Genomic DNA, 21,481 nt, shown 5'->3' with positions numbered 1-21,481 from the left:
CAGCTTATCGATGCGAGTCACTCGCGGCAAATGTCATGCGTGGTCCAAGCTCCCGCTGCCACCCCACCATAAGCGCCGAGTCAACCTTTCGCAGCTCTGGCGTGCCATGATCTAATCCAAACCTCATCTCCACCACCAAATACTCTTTTGCCATATGCAATGGCCGTGCTGCCGGTCGCGTAAGGTCAGGCTACTGAAATAAGCTAGAACGAGGCATAGGCAACACAGATCGAGCTGCCTCGGAGCTCTTTTCAGCACAGCTCCTGGCTCGACCACAGCGGAAGCGAAAAAAACAAACGACGTTTTAAGCCCGATAGCGTCATAACTCACATCATTCTCGATGTCCTCAGTCGCTGTTGGCCAGTCTGCCCGGGTCGGGCTGCCGAGGCTGGGCAGCCAGTTTTTGCGAACCAGCATGTCGACCAGACGCAATCTATCGTCCTACTTGGTCACGCCCAAAGAGCTTCACGAGGCCCTGAAGAAGAACCCCCCCTCTCCGATTAGCCCCGATGCTCGAGTGATTCCCCTATGCGCCGCATGGTTCCTCCCCAATGATGAACGGACCGGTATCCAAGCCTTCCGCGAGCAGCGCATCCCAAAGGCGCGCTTCTTTGACCTGGACAAGGCCATCGACAAGCGCAGCCCATACCCTCACATGCTACCAGATGGCAAAGGTTTTGCCGCGGCTATGAGCGAATTGGGCATTCGACGAGAGGACGTGGTTGTTGTCTACGACACGAAAGAGCTTGGCATCTTTAGCGCCCCTCGTGTGGCATGGACGTTTAGGATATTTGGCCATCCCAAGGTTCACATCCTCAACAACTTCAAGCAGTGGGTTGCTGAGGGGTACCCCACCGAGTCGGGAGAACTATACAATGTCGAGTGCAATCCATATCCTATTCCAGAGCTTGCATCAGAGAGAGTTGTTAGCTTCGAAGAGGCTAGAGAGGTGGCTTTGGATTCCAACAAGGAGGGAGCAGAAGGAATTCAGGTCTTGGACGCTAGGCCCAGTGGCCGCTTTACAGGCAAAGACCCAGAGCCTCGCGAGGGCCTATCCTCGGGACACATGCCAGGATCGATCAACGTGCCTTTCAGTGCTGTCCTGGATCCTGAGACCAAAATGTTTCTGCCCGCGGATCAGCTGAAGAAGGTATTCGAGGAGAAGGGAGTCGACGCTAATAAGCCCATCATCTCTACCTGCGGAACTGGTGTGACTGCATGCGCCATTGACACTGCCTTGGAAGTAGCAGGATTTCCCAACTCTAGAAAAGTTTATGATGGTGGTTGGACGTAAGTTTCTTCATCCCTGCTGTTATTCTACATATACGAACAAGCTGCTGACAGTGTGACAGTGAATGGGCTCAACGGGTTCAGCCGTCGGAGAATTTGATCCGCAAGTCGGAGTAGGGGCAACTTTTGTTTGTGCAGCTTGCTGTCGCTTTATTCGAGCCACGATACCCTCCCTTTTCTGTTTATGATTACTATGCCCTTGGGCCATGTACGAATATTGAATAACGGATAGCATTCAGCTTTCGTGGTTTTCTTCTCTTGCTTTGGTGCGATATCGTGGTCTCAGCTATCTCAACTTACATGCGGATTCTGGTGAAAAAAAGAAAAGACACTCTCCAAAGAGAATCAGGGAGCTCCCAGTTATCCATTTGACCATTTTCAGTGCTGGCACTGTTAGACTCGGCTGAGTCCTGTTCAGTTCCTTTCCTCAACCCCAAGTTTCAAAGAGCATACAGCCACCCATTGACGCTAAGAACGCGCTGGCTCACCTAGGTGAGCCTCTTTTGACTTACTCAGCTGCTCGGTGAAGCGCTTCCAAAATAGACCCACCCTGTTCTCGCCTAACAATTGAGGCAGCGACCCACAAGTTGGCTCTGTTAGGGCTCGCCTAACCCAGTCCACACCCGTAAAATTCCCAGACGGTGCTAGACCCCGCCAGCGAAAAAGTTCCCCAGTATCGAGGGCCACAACTCAGCGAAAAACAACATCAGGGCCGCTCCAGCGCATCGTCTATCCCGACCAACTCCCTCGCCGCAACAAACAACAAACCCATAATTCACAATGGCTGATCGCGGCGGTGCTCGTGGCGGTGGTTTCGCTTCCCGCGGTGGTGACCGTGGTCGTGGTGGTGATCGTGGCCGTGGTCGTGGCCGTGGCCGTGGACGTCGTGGCGGCAAGAGCGAGGAGAAGGAGTGGCAGCCCGTCACCAAGCTGGGCCGTCTTGTCAAGGCTGGCAAGATCACCAGCATGGAGGAGATCTACCTGCACTCCCTGCCCATCAAGGAGTACCAGATTGTCGACCAGTTCCTCCCCAAGCTGAAGGATGAGGTCATGAAGGTGCGCATTGCAGTTCTCCGCTTGAGATGGCCCAATTGCTCTGCTTTGCTTCCTTCTGGAATACACGGGAAACGGAGGAAGCGAGGCTATTGGGCTGAAAGCGCCGCAGAAATGGGATCAGTTTGAGCTAACCAGATTGTCTTTTGTCTTTTCTCGAAATATAGATCAAGCCCGTCCAGAAGCAGACCCGTGCCGGTCAGCGAACCCGATTCAAGGCCATCGTCATCATTGGTGACTCCGAGGGCCACGTCGGTCTCGGAATCAAGACCTCCAAGGAAGTCGCCACTGCCATCCGTGCCGCCATCATCATCGCCAAGCTGAGCGTCATCCCCGTCCGAAGAGGTTACTGGGGTACCAACCTTGGTCAGCCTCACTCCCTGCCCTGCAAGGAGTCTGGCAAGTGCGGTTCCGTCACTGTCCGAGTAAGCTCAACCCGCCCCATCTGTCGCTATTTCTTTGGTTGGAAAAAATTGGAATAAAATAAAGGAGGAAATGCTCTATTTTTATTTGGTTTTACTGACGTGGAATTTTCTCTACAACAGCTTATCCCTGCCCCCCGTGGTACCGGCATTGTCGCCTCCCCCCGCTGTCAAGCGATTCCTCCAGCTCGCCGGTGTCGAGGATGCCTACAGTTCATCCGCCGGTTCCACCAAGACCCTCGAGAACACCCTCAAGGCCACCTTCACCGCCGTTTCCAACACCTACGGCTTCCTGACCCCCAACCTGTGGAAGGAGACCAAGCTGATCAGATCTCCTCTGGAGGAGTTCTCCGACACCCTGAGGGAAGGCAAGCGATACTAAGAGAAGAAACGGAAGGCGTGTGTAGTGGTGAGGAGGACTGGAAACGGTGCGCGGAGTCACGATACAACTTGTGTTTCATTGCATGGTTCGGCCGGTTAAGGACTTTGGTTCGGACATGAGCGTCATGAGGATATAAAAAATGGCCATGATCTGAAGTGAAGAAATTAAAAATTTTCAACTGGCGTTCTTTCATTTAAATTTTCGTCTGGATGTGCCCATTGGTGACTTCTTTTGAAATTCTCATTTCTTTCCTTGAACATGAAGACGCGGTATATTCGTCTTCTTTTGAACTAGAACGATCATATATTGAACAAGTTATTAATAGGAATCATCTAATTGCCCAGGCTCCATTCCACACCATACATATCTAGAGACTAATTCATCCAGGCAGACCCAAATTTCAGCTATATCCCAACGCCCAGCCTTCCAACTATCTCTTCATCGGCAATCCAAGTTCAATCTTGGGCTCATCAACATGCATCGCATCTCCCTGGGTTCTTGTTTCAGGGAGATGATACGTCACCTCGCCCATCGCCAAAGGCACGCCCCGAGCATAAACAGGAACCGTGCTGGGTGTTTCTCGAATACCTTTCTCGCCTCTAGCCATTGCGAACAAATCTCGCTCCTCGCCTTTGCCCATCTTTTCTAGCAACGTCTGGGTACGACGTCTTTTCGTCGGTCGACTCTGGGGTATCTGATCTGCAGGCAGAGGTGGCAAGTCGTCGGAAATCGCTTCGGATTTCCTCTTTTCAGGAGAACCCAAGACGACCGATTTGAGGACATCTCTCCAGGTGCGTTTCTTAGATGCCGTTGGCACAAGCTCTGTTGATGGGTTAGCTTATTCTCAGCACAATATAAGATTTTTCCCTTTCGATAAGATTTTTCAACTTACTCATCTTCATCCTATTCTCAATCTTCTTCTTTTGAAGAGGCGTGTCGCCCATCATAAATCCACGCATGCCAGGAATAAACTTGCGCCGCTGCATTGCCTTTGTGTAAAATGGAATCTCATCTTGTTCAATCTCCATCTTTTCAGCAAAAGCAGCAGCAGCTTCTTCATTACTCGCGACGTCATCACCGTGTTTTCCTTTCTTAGGTCCTCGAGACGCAATAATCTGCCTTTTGCGCTCCGACTGGAGATGCACCGGCCAGTTGTTGATATCCCAAAACAAGTGGACGGCCTTTTTTCTTGACGGATGTCCGAATGTCCAGACCGGTTCGCGCCGTGTCGTTTTCAGATTTTGTTTCTGAGCTGCTGTGGCGTCTCGTTCCTTTTCAGAGTTTTCCGCTTCTTTCTGGATGTGGGCGTCAAGGGCATCAGCTCGAGCTTGATAGGCCGCCGTGGACTCTTTGCCTTTCCAGTGCGTCGCGAGCCGCTCTCGCCAGGATGTCGGATCTGCAACTTGGTGGTTCGCGGCGTAGCTATTGTACGGCAGAGGGAGCGGCCACAACATGGTCTTGTTCTCATACGCCTCACGTATGAGATTCTTGCGTACAATCTCAGAGGCCTCTTTCCACGCGGAACGACCATCTTCTGCCCACGCCGATTGGTATCGTTCGTAAGTATCTGGATCCGCCGTTTTGACCACGTCCTGGTATGTCATTGTCATACGCCAGGAGCTGTTCTCCTCTTCTGGGCAGTTTAATGGGTCGTTGGGAAGCCTCTCGGCATCATCTTCCCAACGTGAGATTGCGGCGCGGAGAACAGAGTCATTGTCTTCCTGTATGTCAGCGTCTCGGATCTTGTCTTGATTCTCTTCATGCACTCTCTTGAGTGTCTTGAGCGTTTGGCCTAGGCGGTAACCCAAGCAGTGGAAGAAGTTTGTCATCCGCCAATGCCACTCGGCACTTCTTACGGGATTCTTGATGAAGTCTCGAAGAGAGATGACATCTTCCCTTCTAGGCATACCTCTAGGATACTCGTAGAAGTCTTCAGAGGATCCCGGGATGACAGAGACTTGCTCGAGGGAATTATCATCTGACGACTGGCTTTGCTGTTGCTGTTGTCGAGGCTCATAATCTGGCCATTTGACCAAGTCTTCGGGATGAAACTCTGTCTCTGGCCGACCAAACATCCATTCTCCATTCAGTACATTCGTGTATAGTCTACCTCATCATTAGCGATCCAACTCAATTTCCCAAGAGGCTGGGGGGGGCAGAGTTCTTACCTCAGCACCTTCAAATCATGCAACTTTGGTGCCAGCAGTTTAACATCCTCCTCAGTGAATTTATATTTCTTAACCGGCCCACGACATCCAACATTCAGCTCTTTCAAGAATGCACGCATCGTCTTGGGCTTCATATCCCAGAATAACGATACAGGGCTAATATCATTCATCATGCGCGCCACTCTAGATAGCATGATTTCTCCCAGCCTCCCAAGGGATTCGTCCAGCATGTATGGACGATTCCGCGACGGTTGGCAAATATACTCTAGCCACGCCGCCTCTGTAGGGCGGATATTCGCAAGAGTACGTTTATTAGTCGATTCGTACTCGTGCTCGCCAAATAACAGATTCATCTCCTTTGTTGCCGATCGTTCCCCAGCCAGACCAGCTTCCACGGCTTCCAAAAGTCTAGTGATGAAGTCTCGAGGTGCTCGGTTCGCAGCTCGCTTCAATCCCTGTTGGATCTTTTGGCAGCGGCGCAGATGCTCGTACGTCTTTCTCATACTGAGACTCATCTGATCTGACATGACGGGTCCCTTCCAGTTATGAGGGAGGCCTGCACTGACCTCGTTGACTCCAAGAGGCTTCTCGATAGAATTGCCCTTGACCCACTGAGCCCAGCGCAGTTGCTCATTCTTGAACTGCTGATAGGATCTCGTATAAGCCCAAGGATCTCTCGATTCTTTCTCGGGCGGATTCGCCAGCTTCTTGGTAGTGAAGAAAACTCCAGCATCGGACTTCTTCTTCTTTTTCTCGTCAACAGGCTCAGGCAGAGCGAGAACGCGCAAAGAGCTACACATTTTCCGATTCTCGTCATGGCTGAAGATGTTGAGGCAGTGCTGAACAGCAGCACGCTTGCCGCCGTGGAATCTAGCAAACGCTTCCAGAGTGCCTCTATTGACCTTCAAGGCGCTATCGTGGCTTTTTGGAGGACGGAAACTGCCTTTGCCCTCGAGAAACTTTACCGTCTGCGCCATGTCGCCATCCATGCATTCCTCGTAAGCTTCATTCTCGCAAGCCGCAAGATTTGCCGGCTCTGTCGCCTCAGCACATGGACCAGCTGCCCAAAACTTGTCACTGTCCTTCCAGTAAGGCTCCAGATAATCTCTTCTCAGGGTCTCGGCCGGCAGCTCGTATTGCTGGTCATAGGCACTCGCCACATCTGCATGGAGAAGACGTCTGGGGGCTGTCAAGTCACGCCGCCCAGGTCGAAGGGTGATCTCAGGGCCTGGGAGCGGAGGCAGTCTTTTGCTCTGCGTCGGCCAGATGTTCGTTGGAAAGTCGACGATGAGTTGTTGCTCACCGTAATGGTAGTTCTCAAAGATGGCGTGTGCCTGAAGCATGTTGTGAACGTCTTCGAGATCGTGAAACCAATCTTCGTCTCCCTGAGCTTGAGAGCCCAGATATGTGAGGTACTCGGTCAGCTCTGCGATTTTGTGCTTCCAGTCCGCCGTCCGATCGACGTCGCAGTCAGCAAGGAAGTTTTTCGCCCTGGCTAGTTGAACTTTTGGTCCTTCGATATGCCATTCTTTGTATGGCTGCAGCGGGGAATCAGCTGGAGGGATGGGAGTCCCAGGTCGTTGGTTCAAGTTTTGCGAGGGCTCGGTTTCAAAATCCATGCTCTCATCTCCGTCTTCGTCTTCTCCTAGATCATGTTGTTCGATGGTCATTTCCAGCTCGATCCCAGACTTTGCCGGCAGCTGGGAGAATATCTTCTTTTGAAACTCGTGCTGAAACCTTTTTGAATGTTCTGAAAGTTTGGCAAATACTTCAGTGAGAGCTTCTTTGAGATGAGGCGCCATATTTGGCACGTCAGCTTCGTCGACCGACTCCTTGCTTAATAGCTTATCCATATGGGAATACATCTTCTCCACCAACTCAAGCTCGTGGAGAGAGATGGGGTCCGTAATCGAAAAAGCCCCTAGTGAGTCGCTGTAAATGGGATCGAAGCCATCGTATGCGTCTATACACTCGATAATCGCGTCTTTTGAGGTCAAGTCTGTTGCAAGAGGTTGCAAACGCCGGCCTTTCTTCATAGTCACTGTACTCTCGATATCTCCATTCTCTGCGTGTGGAGTTGGTTAATGGTGCTTCTTCTAAAATCACGGTTCTGTAGAGATATATACCTTTTACTATAGGAAGCCAGCTTACGCTGTCCGCCTTTACCGGGTCCCTGAACTGGAAAGCCTCGCTGAATGATGCGGCAAGCGATATCTCCTGGTCCCCATCGCTATTCGTATCTTCAGTACTCTCTGGCTCCTTTAGGTATGAGTAGCGACAGCACAACAACTCTGAGAATAGCTGACGGCAAGAGCGGTTCTTCTGTAGAAATTCGTCCAAGGCACGATCTCTGGTGAGAAGATTCAACCGCTGCAAGAGATCCCCCGGTCCAGTCGAAGAACCCAGTTCCTGAGCTTTCATAGGTAGCTTATGGAAATTTCGAGAGAGTATCTTCCCTATCTTCTCTGTGTAGTGAAGGAAGTTACAGTTAGATTCAACGTTGCTTTTCAATCTTGTAAACAGTCAAGTTGATCGGCAACAACTTACCAAGGATATCTTCAACCCTCTCCAAGAGCTCGAGCTGTAGTTTCCCAGCAGTTTCGTCTTCAACGAGTTTACGCCCTCGGAGGCGAGGTTTCACATTTGGCGGAAAAACTTCCACTTCTTCCACCTCTGTGACTGCTGAGCAGACGGCAACTGACATGGCTAATGCTGTCACGATACCCCCAAAACCGTAAGTGTGTAGTGCTGTGCGTGTTCTTCAGAAAGTCACCTATTCATTCGCTAACATCTGATGATGGTTTTTTGCAGGTAAACGTAGGAAAGAAAGTTGATCAAGACAAATGGAGAAGAAGAAAAAATATCGGCCGTCCTTCAGCTTCAATGGTCGTAACCTTGGCTACGCATTATAACCTCAGTGCGCTTCTTCTTCTTTTGAAGCATGTTTAATTTGAGCAGAAAGATATATTTGGCGCATTTTGACAGCTCTTTGAGTTCCTAATCCGGAAATTTCGAGACCCTGAAGACGTTTTGGGCACACTCTCAAGTTACGTGCACTGGACGCTTCAAAGGCTTCTTTGTCAAGGCTTGCGCATGGAGCAAATGAGAGCGGGCTTGTCGGGAGTCCTCTATTTTGACCATGCTTATATCAAACTTTTAAATTTTTTCAGTAGTTGTATATTCAGATATGAACTAGCTGCCCTGTCGAGTCCCAGTTGTGGTGTTGGTTAAACTTTCCCTTGTCGTCAAGTGCGCTGACTTCGTCGAAGCACAGCTGCACGACCGAGGGACTTGAACCCCACAAAGAAGAGACTTCAATTTGCCAAATATCTGAGTACTATTCTTTACATACTACCACCCAAGACGAAAGTCATTTACTGGTTCCCCCCGGATCACTGGAGGCAGCAAATGAGAGGTGAAAATTTAGCCCATCTCACCACTCCAGGGTAGCCCCGCATGGGACTCCACCACAAGCAATTGACATGATATCACGAAACAAGAGACCAAAATAATAGAATTACGCCATACAACATACTAGTCAATTTTATGACAAGGGCTATGGCAATAAAGCCGTCCTTGAAAACATCAGTCGGAGCATATTAGCATGTACCGATATACAAAGACACAGTAACCCCCCTTCCACTACCCCACAGCTCAATAGCCTCACAAAGAATATCCTCTTATTACATCTCCGAATTCAGCCACGACAGACAACCCCAACGCCGAACAAAAAAAAAAAAAAAAAAAAAAGGCCTTTTTACATCCCTCCAGTCTCACTCACCAACCACCAAACGCACAACAAAGAAAAAGAAAAAGTTCCTTCAAAGGGAGTCATCACCAACCTCTTCATGCTCGAAACCAACCTCTCATCGTCTCATCCATCCAACCTCACCACTCAAAGAAAAGCAATAGTCTTCTTTCTTTGTCTTTTATAATTCTCCTTTATCTACCCCACTTCAACCACCTATATTCGCAATTGATTCTTCTTTAGTCCTCTTTGTTCGTCAAACCAACCTCTCAAGCCATCCATCGATCCATCCCTTCTCCCCCCTTACAGCACCGCTTAGTCATCTCACGATACTACTGGATCCCATACCCTCATCAAACTACTCCTATCCGCTCATCTTGGCACATACCAAAGGTCTAGAATGCACCAAGATTAAATGTGTTATTTGATCAGCCCCAAAGAATGAATAGAGGAAGAGATGCTCCGTAGAAGAGAACAAAAGAAATATGCTCACCCCTGAATACCAAAGCCCAGTTTCAAGCCTCATTAGTCAACTTGCTTGGCCAACATCATCACAATATGATTATTACTGAGCAATTAGGAACATGGAACTAGAAACAGTCTCTCGTCGTCACTCGCCAGTGTAGGCGTGGAAGAATTAAAACCATACTACTAGCTGCACCACGTTACATACAAGACAGACAAAACAGGCGATGTAGTAGAAACCACTTTTTTTCTCATCTTGGTTCCGCTAGAAAGCACACGCACTGCTGCCAAAAAAAAGAACCTTTACTTCTTTTTTTTTTTTTCTGTTGTGCCTGTCCACACTACCTTATATGTACAAGCTGAGGGGGTAAAAATATTGTGAGAGACCAGGTCTGAGCAGCCCACGCAATCTATATCCCACCTTCGATCGGCCAAATGGACGGATAAAGCTCACTTGTTCCAATCCCTTCTTTTCTGGAAGAGAGCGATGGGTATCACTGCGCCTGAGAGCGCGAATCCGTCCGCCATTTGCCCATCTGCTTTTCGAAAGAATTATACACCAATTGCCTTGTGTGTTGCAACAAGGCTCATGTTCCTCCCATATGCCCAGTAGAGATTAGATCCGAAAGTAGGAAAAAAAAGAAAACCACAACTTTCGGCTGCTTCTTGCACCGATGGCCTTTAAGCCTTGTCCCTCTCCGCTCCGTGGTATCCGTGACTGTTTTTTTTTTACTCGGCCACTTTGCATTCTTGTTGTTCCTTTTAACCCTCAGTCTGAAGGCTGGCCAAATTCCCCCTTCAACTCCTCTATCCCCTCAAATACTATATCCACCACAAGACAAAAACCCCCCCTTTTCTATCGGAGGTACGCGCAACTCCTGGATATGCGGTGCTCCATACCCGTGGAAACAACGCACATTGCCCCCAGAAGCGCAAAAAAAGAAAACCGAAAATAAAGATAAAAAACGACTCGAGGAAAATTGGGTATGATCCGCGTTCCATTTTTTTTGGTGCCATGAAGACTTGCTGAGAAATTTGATTTGCGAAATAGGTAACAAAACAATGAAAAGGAAATAAAAATGTGAAAGAAAAAATGAATTAAAATCAATCGCTAAATGCCATGACGTAGATATGAGACAGATCATTCTGAGAGTGACTATCAAGGTTGAATGTTATTGCTTGGAAGAAGTCGAGCTCATCGCCATGACCTCGAATATTGAAACACCCTCCATCACCCATAAGCTAATATGGATGAAGGCGGGGAGAAGAAGCGAGTACTGTATTAATCGATCGACCATGCCAAACGGATGCGCCACCAAAACTCCTAGTGCTGGTGGATTCCGTGCTGGTTCACGAAAGCAGCGTATTGTTGTACGTGCTGGGAGTACGCGGAAGGATGGCTCTGAGGAGGAGTTGGCGTGACGGGGCATCGAGGAGGCAGCTGGTGGTAGGTCTCCTTGGTCGCGTTTCCATAGGCATTGTCGGGAGTAATGGGAGGCGTGAGGTAACCGTCGAAGCCGGCGGCAGCGCCATGACCCTTCTGAGGGGTACTGTAGATGTCGGCGGCGTGTCTTGACGGAGTCTCGGCAGCAGGCGAGGGGGGGTTGGCTTGGCGTCTGGCCATGGCGGCCTGCTCGGCCATAAAGTCTGCCAGTTTCTGCGATGCCTTGGACAGTGACGATGAAGAGTACTTGCGTGCCAGGGTTGGCGAGGGCTGGTTGAGGTGCTGAGAGAGGGTCAACAGGGTCAGGTTCTCGGTGTGATCCCAGTCGCCGTCGTTGACCTCGGGTCGGCCCAGAATAGCTCTCGCCAGAGCCAGTGAAGAGCGTGCCATCATGGAAGGCTTTGTTGAAACAAAGTCGCGGTGGTACAGGGCAATCTCGCACAGGTAGGCGGCCATGTGCTCCACCTCCTTGTCGTCCTGCTCTTCGGCAACCATGAGCTGGGTGAAGAAGTCGACAGTGGGGTGGCCAATGGTCCACTCGAGAGTGTTCAAGACGTGCATCTCCATTTGCGTAAACATGCCGGCATCGTACAGGCCGCAGCACATGTTGTTGAGTTCATGGATCTGAGGAACCCGGTCCTTCTTGTCACCATACTTGGCTGCGATGAGAAGAGCGGCGCAGCCGACGAGCTGGTAGTGCTGCTTATACACCACTCGTCGAGAGCAGTATCGGTCCAGCAAGTTGACGGTCAGGAACAGCGTCTCGGGCAGTAGGGCGAAAGCGGCATGGGCCTCGATGAGGAAGTCGATGAGGTACGGTCGCATGAACCATTGGATCTCACGTTGCATGTCAATGAGGTTAGCATCGGGAAGGGTCTCCTCCTGCAGATGATTGTTAGCGCCAGATTGTCAAGGATAGCCCACAGGCTGAACAAGGTCGCAACATGCCTCCATGTGTCGCATATGCGTCATGATGTCCCCCAGGTACTCCTCGCCGGCGAGACGGGAAAGCTCGCAAGCAATCGTCTCTTGCCGGCTGCGCGCAAGCATCTTTGCGGTATCTCGGAAGCTGCGAGAGTTGGACTGGGGTTCATCGCTCTCGATGAAGAAGTGTTCGTCGGGGTGAGCATAAGCCATGATGGATGAGGGTTTCGCTGTAAAATTAGATGGGTCGGTGTTGATTATATGTCTAGAAAAAAAGAGTGTCGGGCAAGTTCTCCAGGAAGCTTTGAGTGGGAGAGACTATTGAGTAAAGAGCGAGCCTTGGGTGCGATCAAGGAGTGAATGCAACCCTAGGAATTAAGATATTAAGATATTAAGGAGCGTGGTGAAGAAACTAATGGAAAAGAGTGACTGTGGCTGGGAACAAAGCCGGGATCATGTAGGCTGGAAATTCGATCGAAAAATGCAAAAGGGACCGGGAAAGGGGCGCCGTTTAAGGACAACGAAGGGACCGACTGGACAGCTCTAATAGAAAATCAATGGCGTTAGTTTTTTATGGTTAAAGAGTCCCGATAGAGAAGAGGAAAAATGCGATCTGGCAGACGGGCAAGACATGCAAGCACGAGAAGCCTCCCCTGAGGCTGGAGGCCACTCCCTTTTACTGAACGGGGGGGGTTGGCTGGCATGGAAGCGCAGGCTGGATTGGCACGAGGGTGCGATGGACCGAAGCAGGGGATGAGCCTCTTACCGCCCATGCACAGGGAAGAAGGAAAAGAAGAAAAAAAAAGGGACAGCCAAGCGAGAGACACGCCGGGCAATTGGCGGGATCAACGAGCGAACGTCTCCCGCGCAGCAGAGGCGCCGAATGATAGCTCGAGTGCAGCTGTGGAGAAGGCGCTGAGAATGCGGAGAGCGGGCTCGGGTATGCAGCTGTTGAAGGGAGCGTGCATCCCAAGATTGGAGATTCTGCTGCGGACTGGCGGTTCTCTCGGCTGGCTGATGGCGGAAGGAATAATGAAGAAAAGGAAAAAAAAAAAAAAATTGGTCTTACCTATTGTCACACTGGAACACCTTGAACTGGATTGGCACCGGAAGGCGGTGGGCAAGAGGATTAAATCATACGAGGTGGTGAGCGCAAATAGTCAAGAAGCCGACGCTGCAAAGCGGAAGCTGGCTGGACGAGGTGACGGGGAGCTGAGCGAGCAGATCCACCAGAGCAACCAAATCGTGCAGATTTTCCAAGCCGGGACTGGAAACGCCTGTAATTGGGCGAAATTGGAGATCGAGACAAAAAGGCAACAATTGTCTACGATTGCAGTTTCGGCAAGATCTTTATTCTTTCTCGAAAAAAATTCGTCTCGTCGAGGAGTGAGTCGGGAGAACGAAGAAGGGCGAGAAGGAAATAAGAAAAAACGGTTGGCGAGCCAGGCGATTTTTGGTGGTAAAATTCCTTGTCGCTAACGGTAAGGAATTCTGGCCAAAAAGGAGAAGCAGGCGGGAAACCAAGAGCAAAGAAAGAAGAACAGAATACCAGTGAATAAAACAGAAAAAAAATACCAGTCCTTGATTCACTTTGATTCCTCTTCTCTCTCTTCCGTCTCGTCCTGGATGCTGTATAAGAGGGCCGCGGGCGAAGGGGGGGTTCGTCTTCAAAAGCGGTGGCCGGTCGGGATTCGATTCTCCTCAGTCCAAGGCCAGACTCCTGTTTCGACCGGGTGGTGGTCGGCAGAGGAAGCGGTTGAATGGATGAGGGAATGAGTGGATAGGGAAGAGAGAGAGAGAGAGAGAGGAAAAGGAAGAGGTCGAAGAGGAAGAGGTGGGATAAGAGGTGGAAGGATGGAAGAAACGAGAGAGGACTGGAGAGGCGGTAGTTTTAACTGGACAGGCAGTGCGCTGCTGCTAACGCTGCAATGCTCCAGTGCTCCGTACAGGTACTGGAGTGCGAGCGGAGTGAGGTGTACGAGCTGAGTTTAGGTACATGGAGCTCTTTTGGCGCGGTACATGCCCCGTGCTACAGGTACCGCAGACAGCCGGCGTAGAGTGTGTCGCGCTGGTACCGCCCCTGCCCGGGGGGTGTAGCTTGGCAGCACCGAGCCCAGAAGCAGCGCCTTAGCTCGCAGCATGGAGCCAGGGCATGGATCAGGAGCCTTGGAGGGGAGCGCGACATGGATGGCCGCGGTACTTGGCTCGACTTGTGCAAGCAGCATGAGCATGGAACATGGAGCCAGAGCCAGGAGCCCTGCCCGGCTCTGAGCGCAGGCTCTGGCTCTGGCGCTGGCCCTTGCTGGAGGGGGGGCCTCGTCAGTGGTTCAGCCGAGTTTGCTCCAAGGCACTAATCTAGCAGGCAGCGTCGACTTGTGCTGCACCCGCACCCGCACCGCGTCGCCTGCAAAGGAAGACTGGAGTGTGGTGTGTGGGCTGCATGGCGACAGGTACGGGCTGGAGCACTCAACTCGTACGCGCAGCGAACCAGCGAGCTCTCGCAGGGGGTGCGGCCTGGCGGAAGAGGCAGCGCCCCGTGCATGCTGTGGTGTAGTACTGTAGCGTAGTGCTGGGTGTGAGGGCAGCGAAAAGGGACAAATTGTTTACATAACATCTGCGCTGCGATGCGTGTTGTATTGATACCATCTTTTTTCTACGTGTGAGCGTTCGTGTGTGCGTCCCAAAGTCGTGTTTGCCGTCGATCGATGCTGATGCAACGAGATGCCTATAACGTGCTGCAGCAGACGCGCACAGGGACCAGGAAACAGCAAAGCAACGAACAGCCCGGATCCGCCGCACAGAATAGGGGGGGCAGCCGCCTTGTGTACAGCATCTGCTTGTGCACGCTTCCACACAACGACATCAGATATTCAATTATACAGCGTCGGGGGGCAGCGTCAAAAGCAAGGCGGTTTAGGAACAACACAATGTCAAACCGAGACATGACCGATGCCATTCGCAGAGCTTTTAATTAGTCGTGGTGCGAGCACTCCCACACTCTCTCGCCACAAGTGCATACATATCTCACTCCCTACCTATCTTCAAGGGCCCCCATCGCCCAAAACTCCTGCTGAGCTGCCTCTTCAGTGGCTCGACTCTGATTTTGATTTGGCCGTGCTGATTGCTCCCTCGGGCGTTGCGTGCTTCTGCGTGCTTCCTTCACATAAAGGCGGTGTCGCTGCTGACGAGGGCTGTGGTACGAGAGAATGCAGTAGGGCCAAAGTATTCATGTACATTCTCTCTCTTTTTTTGGCGCCCGGCAGAGAAGCCCCTTTTCCCCCACCTTATTTGCTCCCTCTCTTTCGCTCAGTTCCACGCAGGCAGGGATGCGGCTTGCATTCGGTGATGGAGCGGTTTGACGTTGGTGATGAGCAGTACTGGCAATTATAGCGGCAGCATTTCTGTTGGTACTGTGCTCATCTCTCGTACCGTACCTGGCGAGCTCCGCCAACAGATGAGAGACGAGAAACCTTGAAATGGCAGCACCACAAACACCACCACCACCACCACCGCCATCACCACCGCCATCAAGCGTTGGTAGCGTCAATGTTAATTCAGATTGTGAGCGATTCCATCACCAGGTATACCTACATACTCCGTACACTTGCTCGGATAAGCATCCCCCCTTGTCCCTTTCAATGCGGAGGAGTGGTGGGAGTGCCTCATGCATGTGCATACGGAAAACTGTACTTGGACGCATCCAGCGCCAAGACCGGATATTTCGTGCAAGTGTGGCTTGTGCACCGCCCAAAGCAGACACAATCGGCATCGACGCCAATGTACAATATCGTCATGACTTTTTTTTCCTGCTGAGACGGTGAGCGGCCCAGCAAATCGGCCGCTGGAAACTTGATCCCATCTGGGTCTTCAGCCGTAGCCGTGGCTGTGGCGCGCATCCCGTCCTACCATCAATCACTACAGGTCGGTCTTGTTGATGTTGACATGTAGTGCGTGTGTTATTCCCATCAACATCGTCAAATGTTTTATGTTGCTGCCGCTCAACTACATATTGTTTGTTTGTTTGTTGTTCTGGGGCCTCATTAACAGGCCTCTGCTTGAGCCCCCCCTGGCCTTGACCCCATTTTCAATGCGTGCGTGTGGCGAGGGCGATGGGACAGATTGAAGCTTGTGCCAGCCGCTGCTCCATCCCCCATGTGCTACAAGCGGTAATTTCCAGGCACTCCGACAAATAACATGGACATCCTGATACGGGAAACCTTAATAGCGTCCTATTTCAAATCCATCTTTTAGCTCTCGCGTTTCTCAACTTTTGCCAGGTGAATTGCCAGGCTGCATATCGCCCGCAGAAGAGGCGGGTGACGGTGCCAGGCTAGGTGCATGAAGCAGCACACCTCTCTGCAGTTAAGCTTTGTCAACTTGCAACAAGTAGCGTCAATGTATCAATGAGGCGACTACATGCATCTATAAAATACCACCAGTGTAATCCAGGCTCCGTTTGTAGCCAAGCATGTGAGGACAAATGCCATGAGTTGTCCAAGTCTCTCGCACATCGATCAACCGTGACCAGGATCCTCAGGCCTCGCTTACTATGGAATGTCGAATGGAAGTTGTCTGGGGCTTCCAAAGAATGACCCCGTGATGTTCATTAATTGACAAGGACTGGGGACCCAACGCATGCTGTACTGTATAATCCATGCCCTGTCCATCTAATTTTGGACCATCCAACTTCCGAGACAACGACAGCGATATATCATCAATGACAAGCATCCGCAGTTTCCAATAGTGCTCAGCAACATGCAACAAGGCGGCTGTGCCTAAACCTGTGCAGCTGGAGATGGCTTCGATATCAGAAATTGTCTGCTAATCAGAAAGGCAATGCGCTGAGCCGCATGATGGCTGCAGTCGGCGGATGCCATTTTCAGAATGCGGAGATGCTGCCTAGTGCGGCCTCTGCGCTATTGGCCACGGACGCTTATATACCCGCCAGCAGCAAAGCTTCAATCCAAGGCCGGGTCTTTGATGATCTGACCTAGTGGTATTATTCCTGAAATCTGCAGATCAGAGAGGGATGCAGATATGCATATTTAGTCCGGATGAGGTTCAAAGCTGCTGCGAATCGTGTTGCCCATCAGCTGAGTAGCCAGGCAGCCGCTGTCTGAGCCCATCCGCTGAGCTCCTGCCAGCCAGTCATTCTCGAAACAGCAACCACTGCGTTGCTGTCATCAACGTTTCAACCTGCTAGCAGTACTACTTACTGCTAGCATCATACTGCTAGCATCACATATACTAGCAGCAACAGTAGTAGAATGTCGATACCCCGTATTCCACTCGATAGCGTGTCGCCCAGAGCCAGGCCAGGCCAGGCCAGGCCCGTGCAGCTAATCAATTGCCAACTCGACCAAGCACAAGTGCTACTCGTCCTGGCGAATTCGCCGTCGCCGCTGCGACTTCGCGCTCCAACGGGATGATTAGCGGTTGCAGGGCGCCGCGACGAACGCCTGGACGGGGGCCGCCACCTCGAATCGTGTCGGGCCAATCAGTCGGCCCAGACGCGCTCCTGCACGAGTGTCGGAATCCGTCAATTATGCATGTCATGATGAGCCCTCACGCCAATCAGTCGGGCTTGAAAGGCGGCCTCTTTGGGGGCCGCGCCGCACCAAATCATGGTTGAAAGCCCGCGGTTTTGGTAACGTACATGCAGTCATGTAAGTCATGTCGAATGGCGGCAAGCTGATGGCTGAGGTTGAGACTGAGCAGCTTAATAGGAATACTATACTACCATTGCACTCAGTCTGTGCTGTAAGAAACGCAATACTAGTGCTCCACTCTTGAGACTATCATCAATATTGACCCCTAGAGGTACACATATATATGGCATGTACTAGATGGCACTTGCCTATTTCTGAACAATTATCAAGAGATACCTAGGTAGTAGGTATGATACAAAGTGTACAGTAATAGAAGAATCAATCCGCATGAGAATACCACGGATAGAGGCAACCGGCGGAACGCTGTCAGGCAAATCTGCCTTGGGTAAATTGGTGTCAGGATGGACAGCCAATCAGAAGGCCTCGTCCGGGATGCCCCGAGTTGCAAGTACATCATAGCCGAGCATGTGCAAAGTACTGCTCCGTACAATTAGCAATAAACTGCATTGTCCCGAGATGGCAAAGGGCTCCAGCCCGAATAGGTTCCTCGAATTCATTAGTTCCGTGGCCTTTTTGAAGGCTCGGCCGGCAACAGTTTCCAGCTGTGCTGAAGAAGCCGTTATCGTGTCCAATGGCAAAGCACCTTTGTGCTTTCGCCTCTCGCTAGCCAGGCACGCGCTACACATCCCACAAAGAAACAAAGTTGAGGCGATTGCTTTTTTCCAAGGTACCATCAGCATTTATACTTTGTTAGATACAGCAGATGGCACATTCGGCCTGGAGCCATTGCCCACCCTCGTGTGTAAAAAGGCACCGGCACCAGTAAGCTAAGACGGTACCTACAGCGAGTTTTTAGTAATCTGGATCCAACGCCCGCTGCTCATGAATTAAATCACTCCATAGTGGCCAAGCTTGGCACATCAAAGTTTACCTATTGCTGCCCTCAAAGTAGCTCATACAATTGTGGCTCTAAATTCTTAAGAAATTTGTACATCAGACACCTTGGGTTACGTACTAGGATTAGTCCGTCGTAAGCAACTTGGCAGTTGTCCGGCTGCAAGGAGCGACATGTTGCAGATGCCTCTCCTTGCGGCTTCTCTCCCCGGTTAAAACCTGTTTCTAAATGTAGATTTCTTCTTTCGTAAGGGCCACCGGGCCAGTCTGCCGGGAATCCCCAGCTTCAGTAGCCTGGGACCGTGGGCAAAGGGAGCGAGGCCGGCATCTCTGAAACTGCTCCCGAACAGACATGAACTGAGTCCCGGGTTTGCCCTCGCGAAACAACATGACCGTCCGATCTTGGAACCTGCTCGCCTCCTAGCATGATGGACCTCGTCTAGCAAGTCAACGAGGGCGATGCGGAGGTGCTCTTAGTTGCTCTTAGTTGCTCTTAGCCCAGTCAAGTAACCGTGGAAGGCCAAGTCTCGAGGTCCGAGCTGGTTTGATCGCTGTTAGATCACGCTTGACCCCACACACAGACCAGCAGGAGCTCTGTGGCTAAAAGCCCAGCAACAGAAGAGAGCATGTCCAATCGTATAATAAATCTCCCCGCGGAAGTTATCATAGATTGCTGCAATATCTAGTACTGGTAGTCGCAGGTATATACATGTAGCTTTGATGCCTCATCTCACCTAGCAGCACTAGTGCATCTCCATGCAGACGGAAAGAAAGCCACACTGCTACTGCTACACTCTTTTAGCAGGCACATGCTGTGGGACAGGGCGCCTCGTCTGAGCGGCCAAACTCTACTTTTCAACAGCTCGGGATACCCATGCTTTGATCCCTGGGTCCAGGCCTGACATTTTCTGACGAAGCTTCAATGGTCTGAGACTTGGCACAAAATGGCAAATACCTAGGTAGGTATCCCACACAGATGACCCCTCGATCAAAGCTTGATCAGGCACGGGGCTCATTTCAGACTTTGGACTACTCCATCATTCCATTGCCATCAGTGCTTCCTTAAGTCATCCACTGCCCTACAGAAATCGCATACCCCTGCCTCAACGCCGAGGAAAATATCGATGCATTGAAATCGCCAACCATTTATACGACATTCCTTAGAGGGAGGTGATCAAGCAAGATGACGATGTGCGTCCGTCAAGATTATATATGCATTAAGCCTGCTTGGGGCAGCTTCATCCTTCGGGCCTGCATATGCATGCTGGGAGCATTTCGTGCCGCGCATCAATGGACGCCCGTATTTAGAACACTGCCGTCTCTGTATTAAACACCCATGGATGTCCGGCCATTTAGCTCTCGAGAACTTGACATTCTGCCACAGATTCGCCTACTCCGCAAGTGAGACGACGCATCTTTTTTGGATACTTGTTTATCCCCGGAGCACGACATGTTTCCAGGAGGGGAAAGTCGACCGGCACCAAGCCCCAAAGATCGACCGCTCTCGCTGGGATTTGGCAGCTTAGCTTTGGCGCCATCAGAAAGGCAAACGCGAACTGCATTTCTGGCCCTTGGCCGCTCTCGGTATTTAAAGTCGAGGCGCGCGTTCTTGGGCAGATTTTTTATGGGGAGGAGCTTTTGTCCTGTGTGTGAGATTTAATCAATGCTCAACGCGCCCATCTCCGGAGCGCCCAATTAAACGCGACAACGCGCTGTCTCGATTACTTGAAACCCCCAAATACAACCCACCAAGATATCAGCACTATGCTACAACCATCAATCCATTATCGCTGGAGAAGAGAGTATACGGCTGGGTGGAACCGAAAGCTGTACGTCAAATGTTTGGAGGCTCAAAACGAGCCAGTCACCGTCGTCTTTACTCAATTTCAGGCTGAGTCTTGTACATACAGCCATCAAATGCCCTCTTTCATCTTACCCCTCAACAGTGGACCTCAGCAACGCAGCGAACCAACGCGAAAGCGACGCCGTGGCAGTCTGACGTTATAGATGATGCCATGCTGGAAATGCTGCCTGCATATTGAGTCGTGATAATCCCAATCTCCCGGCTGCAGATTCAGACGCCCCCAATCACGGGCTTCCAAGCAGCGCTGGCTTGCATACGCACATCTGAATTGTACATGCTCACGCAGCGCACAGTTGACGCGCAGGAGGATCTCGCCACTCCCAAAAAAGAAGATTGCGTTCTTGCAGACGGATCTCACCTGGAAGCGGGTTCACGCACGATAATCGATACTGGAAGCGCACGCTAACAGTTACTTGTCGATACTTTTGATGGATAGAGGCCATCGCTATGCTTGCATCTGCGTGGACTTTTCAGCTCGAGTCTGCCGGCAAGCCTTGGCTCCGAAATTCACCAGCGACGATCAATATATCCGCAAGAAGTAACCGGCCTCGCGAGAAAGGCAGCTGATTCTGTGGCTGCAGTCATAGGCCGATCCTCCTTTTTGAGCCACAAGATCCAGGCGGAGAAAGCCACTTTCGATATTGTACATCAGCCAAGATGAGGCTGGATTCTCAATCTGCCATTGGACATCCGATCAAGCCCGCTATATTAAAACAAGCCGCGCTGCTACCCCCCGCTCCTTTGGTTTGGCTGATCACGGAGTAGCAGAGTCTCGCGTCGGAGCTTTGTCATGTCAAGGCAAAAAAAAAAAGCAGATTAAGCAGATCCCTCTTGGTTTCATGTACATCTGCTCCTATTCGCTGGACATGTTCAGGATTCAAGCTAGCCTCAGTGGCGCACTCGATTGGCCAAGAGTGGCGGCCGCCTGCATATGGCTCGTAAATTGCGACTGTCCAATATCGCCTAAATGGCCGTCGTGCGACTCAACCGTAGGGAGAAGGCAGCCCCTTTGCTCGCTCAGTACGGATCAGCAAATGAAGTCTCAACAATGCGATATGAAGGCATCGAGTCCATATTTGATGAGCAATTGATCCTTGCCAATTAAAACGTTTTGGCGAGGGCCATTTTGTTAGGGAAACACCCTGCCATGGTTACTGATGCTTTCGAGTGGGGACATTCATCCGATGCCTGACAAGCAAGCTACTTGTACTTCGTAGC

At 51.0% G+C, this 21,481-nt stretch overlaps 6 protein-coding genes across 6 annotated transcripts; 3 read left to right on the top strand and 3 right to left on the bottom strand.

Moving 5' to 3' along the window:
• Positions 1 to 98: 98 nt before the first annotated feature.
• TrAtP1_006007 (uncharacterized protein) lies at positions 99 to 1,876 on the top strand. The gene is made up of 2 exons (XM_066112948.1): positions 99 to 1,290; positions 1,353 to 1,876. Exons 1-2 carry the CDS (start codon positions 341 to 343, stop codon positions 1,405 to 1,407), a joined length of 1,005 nt encoding a protein of 334 aa, XP_065969034.1. The 5' UTR covers positions 99 to 340; the 3' UTR covers positions 1,408 to 1,876.
• TrAtP1_006006 (40S ribosomal protein uS5) lies at positions 1,877 to 3,488 on the top strand. Its single transcript, XM_014082667.2, has 3 exons — positions 1,877 to 2,346; positions 2,511 to 2,768; positions 2,889 to 3,488. Exons 1-3 carry the CDS (start codon positions 2,071 to 2,073, stop codon positions 3,264 to 3,266), a joined length of 912 nt encoding a protein of 303 aa, XP_013938142.2. The 5' UTR covers positions 1,877 to 2,070; the 3' UTR covers positions 3,267 to 3,488.
• Positions 3,486 to 8,019, bottom strand: TrAtP1_006005 (uncharacterized protein; the record flags this gene model as incomplete). Its single annotated transcript, XM_066112947.1, has 5 exons — positions 3,486 to 3,969; positions 4,040 to 5,253; positions 5,316 to 7,380; positions 7,442 to 7,780; positions 7,863 to 8,019. 5 exons carry the CDS (start codon positions 8,017 to 8,019, stop codon positions 3,578 to 3,580), a joined length of 4,167 nt encoding a protein of 1,388 aa, XP_065969033.1. The 3' UTR covers positions 3,486 to 3,577.
• A 2,833-nt stretch (positions 8,020 to 10,852) lies between these two features.
• TrAtP1_006004 (uncharacterized protein) lies at positions 10,853 to 12,109 on the bottom strand (the record flags this gene model as incomplete). Its single annotated transcript, XM_014082664.2, has 2 exons — positions 10,853 to 11,854; positions 11,921 to 12,109. The coding sequence occupies 2 exons, from the start codon at positions 12,107 to 12,109 to the stop codon at positions 10,853 to 10,855; spliced, it is 1,191 nt and encodes a 396-aa protein (XP_013938139.2).
• Positions 12,110 to 13,892: 1,783 nt separating this feature from the next.
• On the bottom strand, positions 13,893 to 14,127 carry TrAtP1_006003 (uncharacterized protein; the record flags this gene model as incomplete). The annotated part of the gene is made up of 1 exon (XM_066112946.1): positions 13,893 to 14,127. A coding segment is annotated over one exon (235 nt), but the record flags the coding sequence as incomplete, so codon positions are not given.
• Positions 14,128 to 14,845: 718 nt separating this feature from the next.
• On the top strand, positions 14,846 to 15,286 carry TrAtP1_006002 (uncharacterized protein; the record flags this gene model as incomplete). The annotated part of the gene is made up of 1 exon (XM_066112945.1): positions 14,846 to 15,286. The coding sequence occupies one exon, from the start codon at positions 14,846 to 14,848 to the stop codon at positions 15,284 to 15,286; it is 441 nt and encodes a 146-aa protein (XP_065969031.1).
• Positions 15,287 to 21,481: the final 6,195 nt, after the last annotated feature.

The sequence above is a fragment of the Trichoderma atroviride genome, chromosome 3, assembly GCF_020647795.1.
Source record: "Trichoderma atroviride chromosome 3, complete sequence".
Taxonomy (NCBI): domain Eukaryota; kingdom Fungi; phylum Ascomycota; class Sordariomycetes; order Hypocreales; family Hypocreaceae; genus Trichoderma; species Trichoderma atroviride.
The sequence above is the reverse complement of the archived record's forward strand: the minus strand, read 5'-3'. Positions and strand labels throughout refer to the sequence as shown.

What these genes read in the sequence shown, in the direction of transcription:
- TrAtP1_006007 (XM_066112948.1), top strand. Translation starts at nt 341, where the DNA reads ATGTCCTCAGTCGCTGTTGGCCAGTCTGCCCGGGTCGGGCTGCCGAGG. An exon ending in GTTTATGATGGTGGTTGGAC is followed by an intron (nt 1,291 to 1,352) that starts GTAAGTTTCTTC and finishes ACAGTGTGACAG; the next exon opens with TGAATGGGCTCAACGGGTTC.
- TrAtP1_006006 (XM_014082667.2), top strand. Translation starts at nt 2,071, where the DNA reads ATGGCTGATCGCGGCGGTGCTCGTGGCGGTGGTTTCGCTTCCCGCGGT. An exon ending in TGAAGGATGAGGTCATGAAG is followed by an intron (nt 2,347 to 2,510) that starts GTGCGCATTGCA and finishes CTCGAAATATAG; the next exon opens with ATCAAGCCCGTCCAGAAGCA. An exon ending in GCGGTTCCGTCACTGTCCGA is followed by an intron (nt 2,769 to 2,888) that starts GTAAGCTCAACC and finishes TCTCTACAACAG; the next exon opens with CTTATCCCTGCCCCCCGTGG.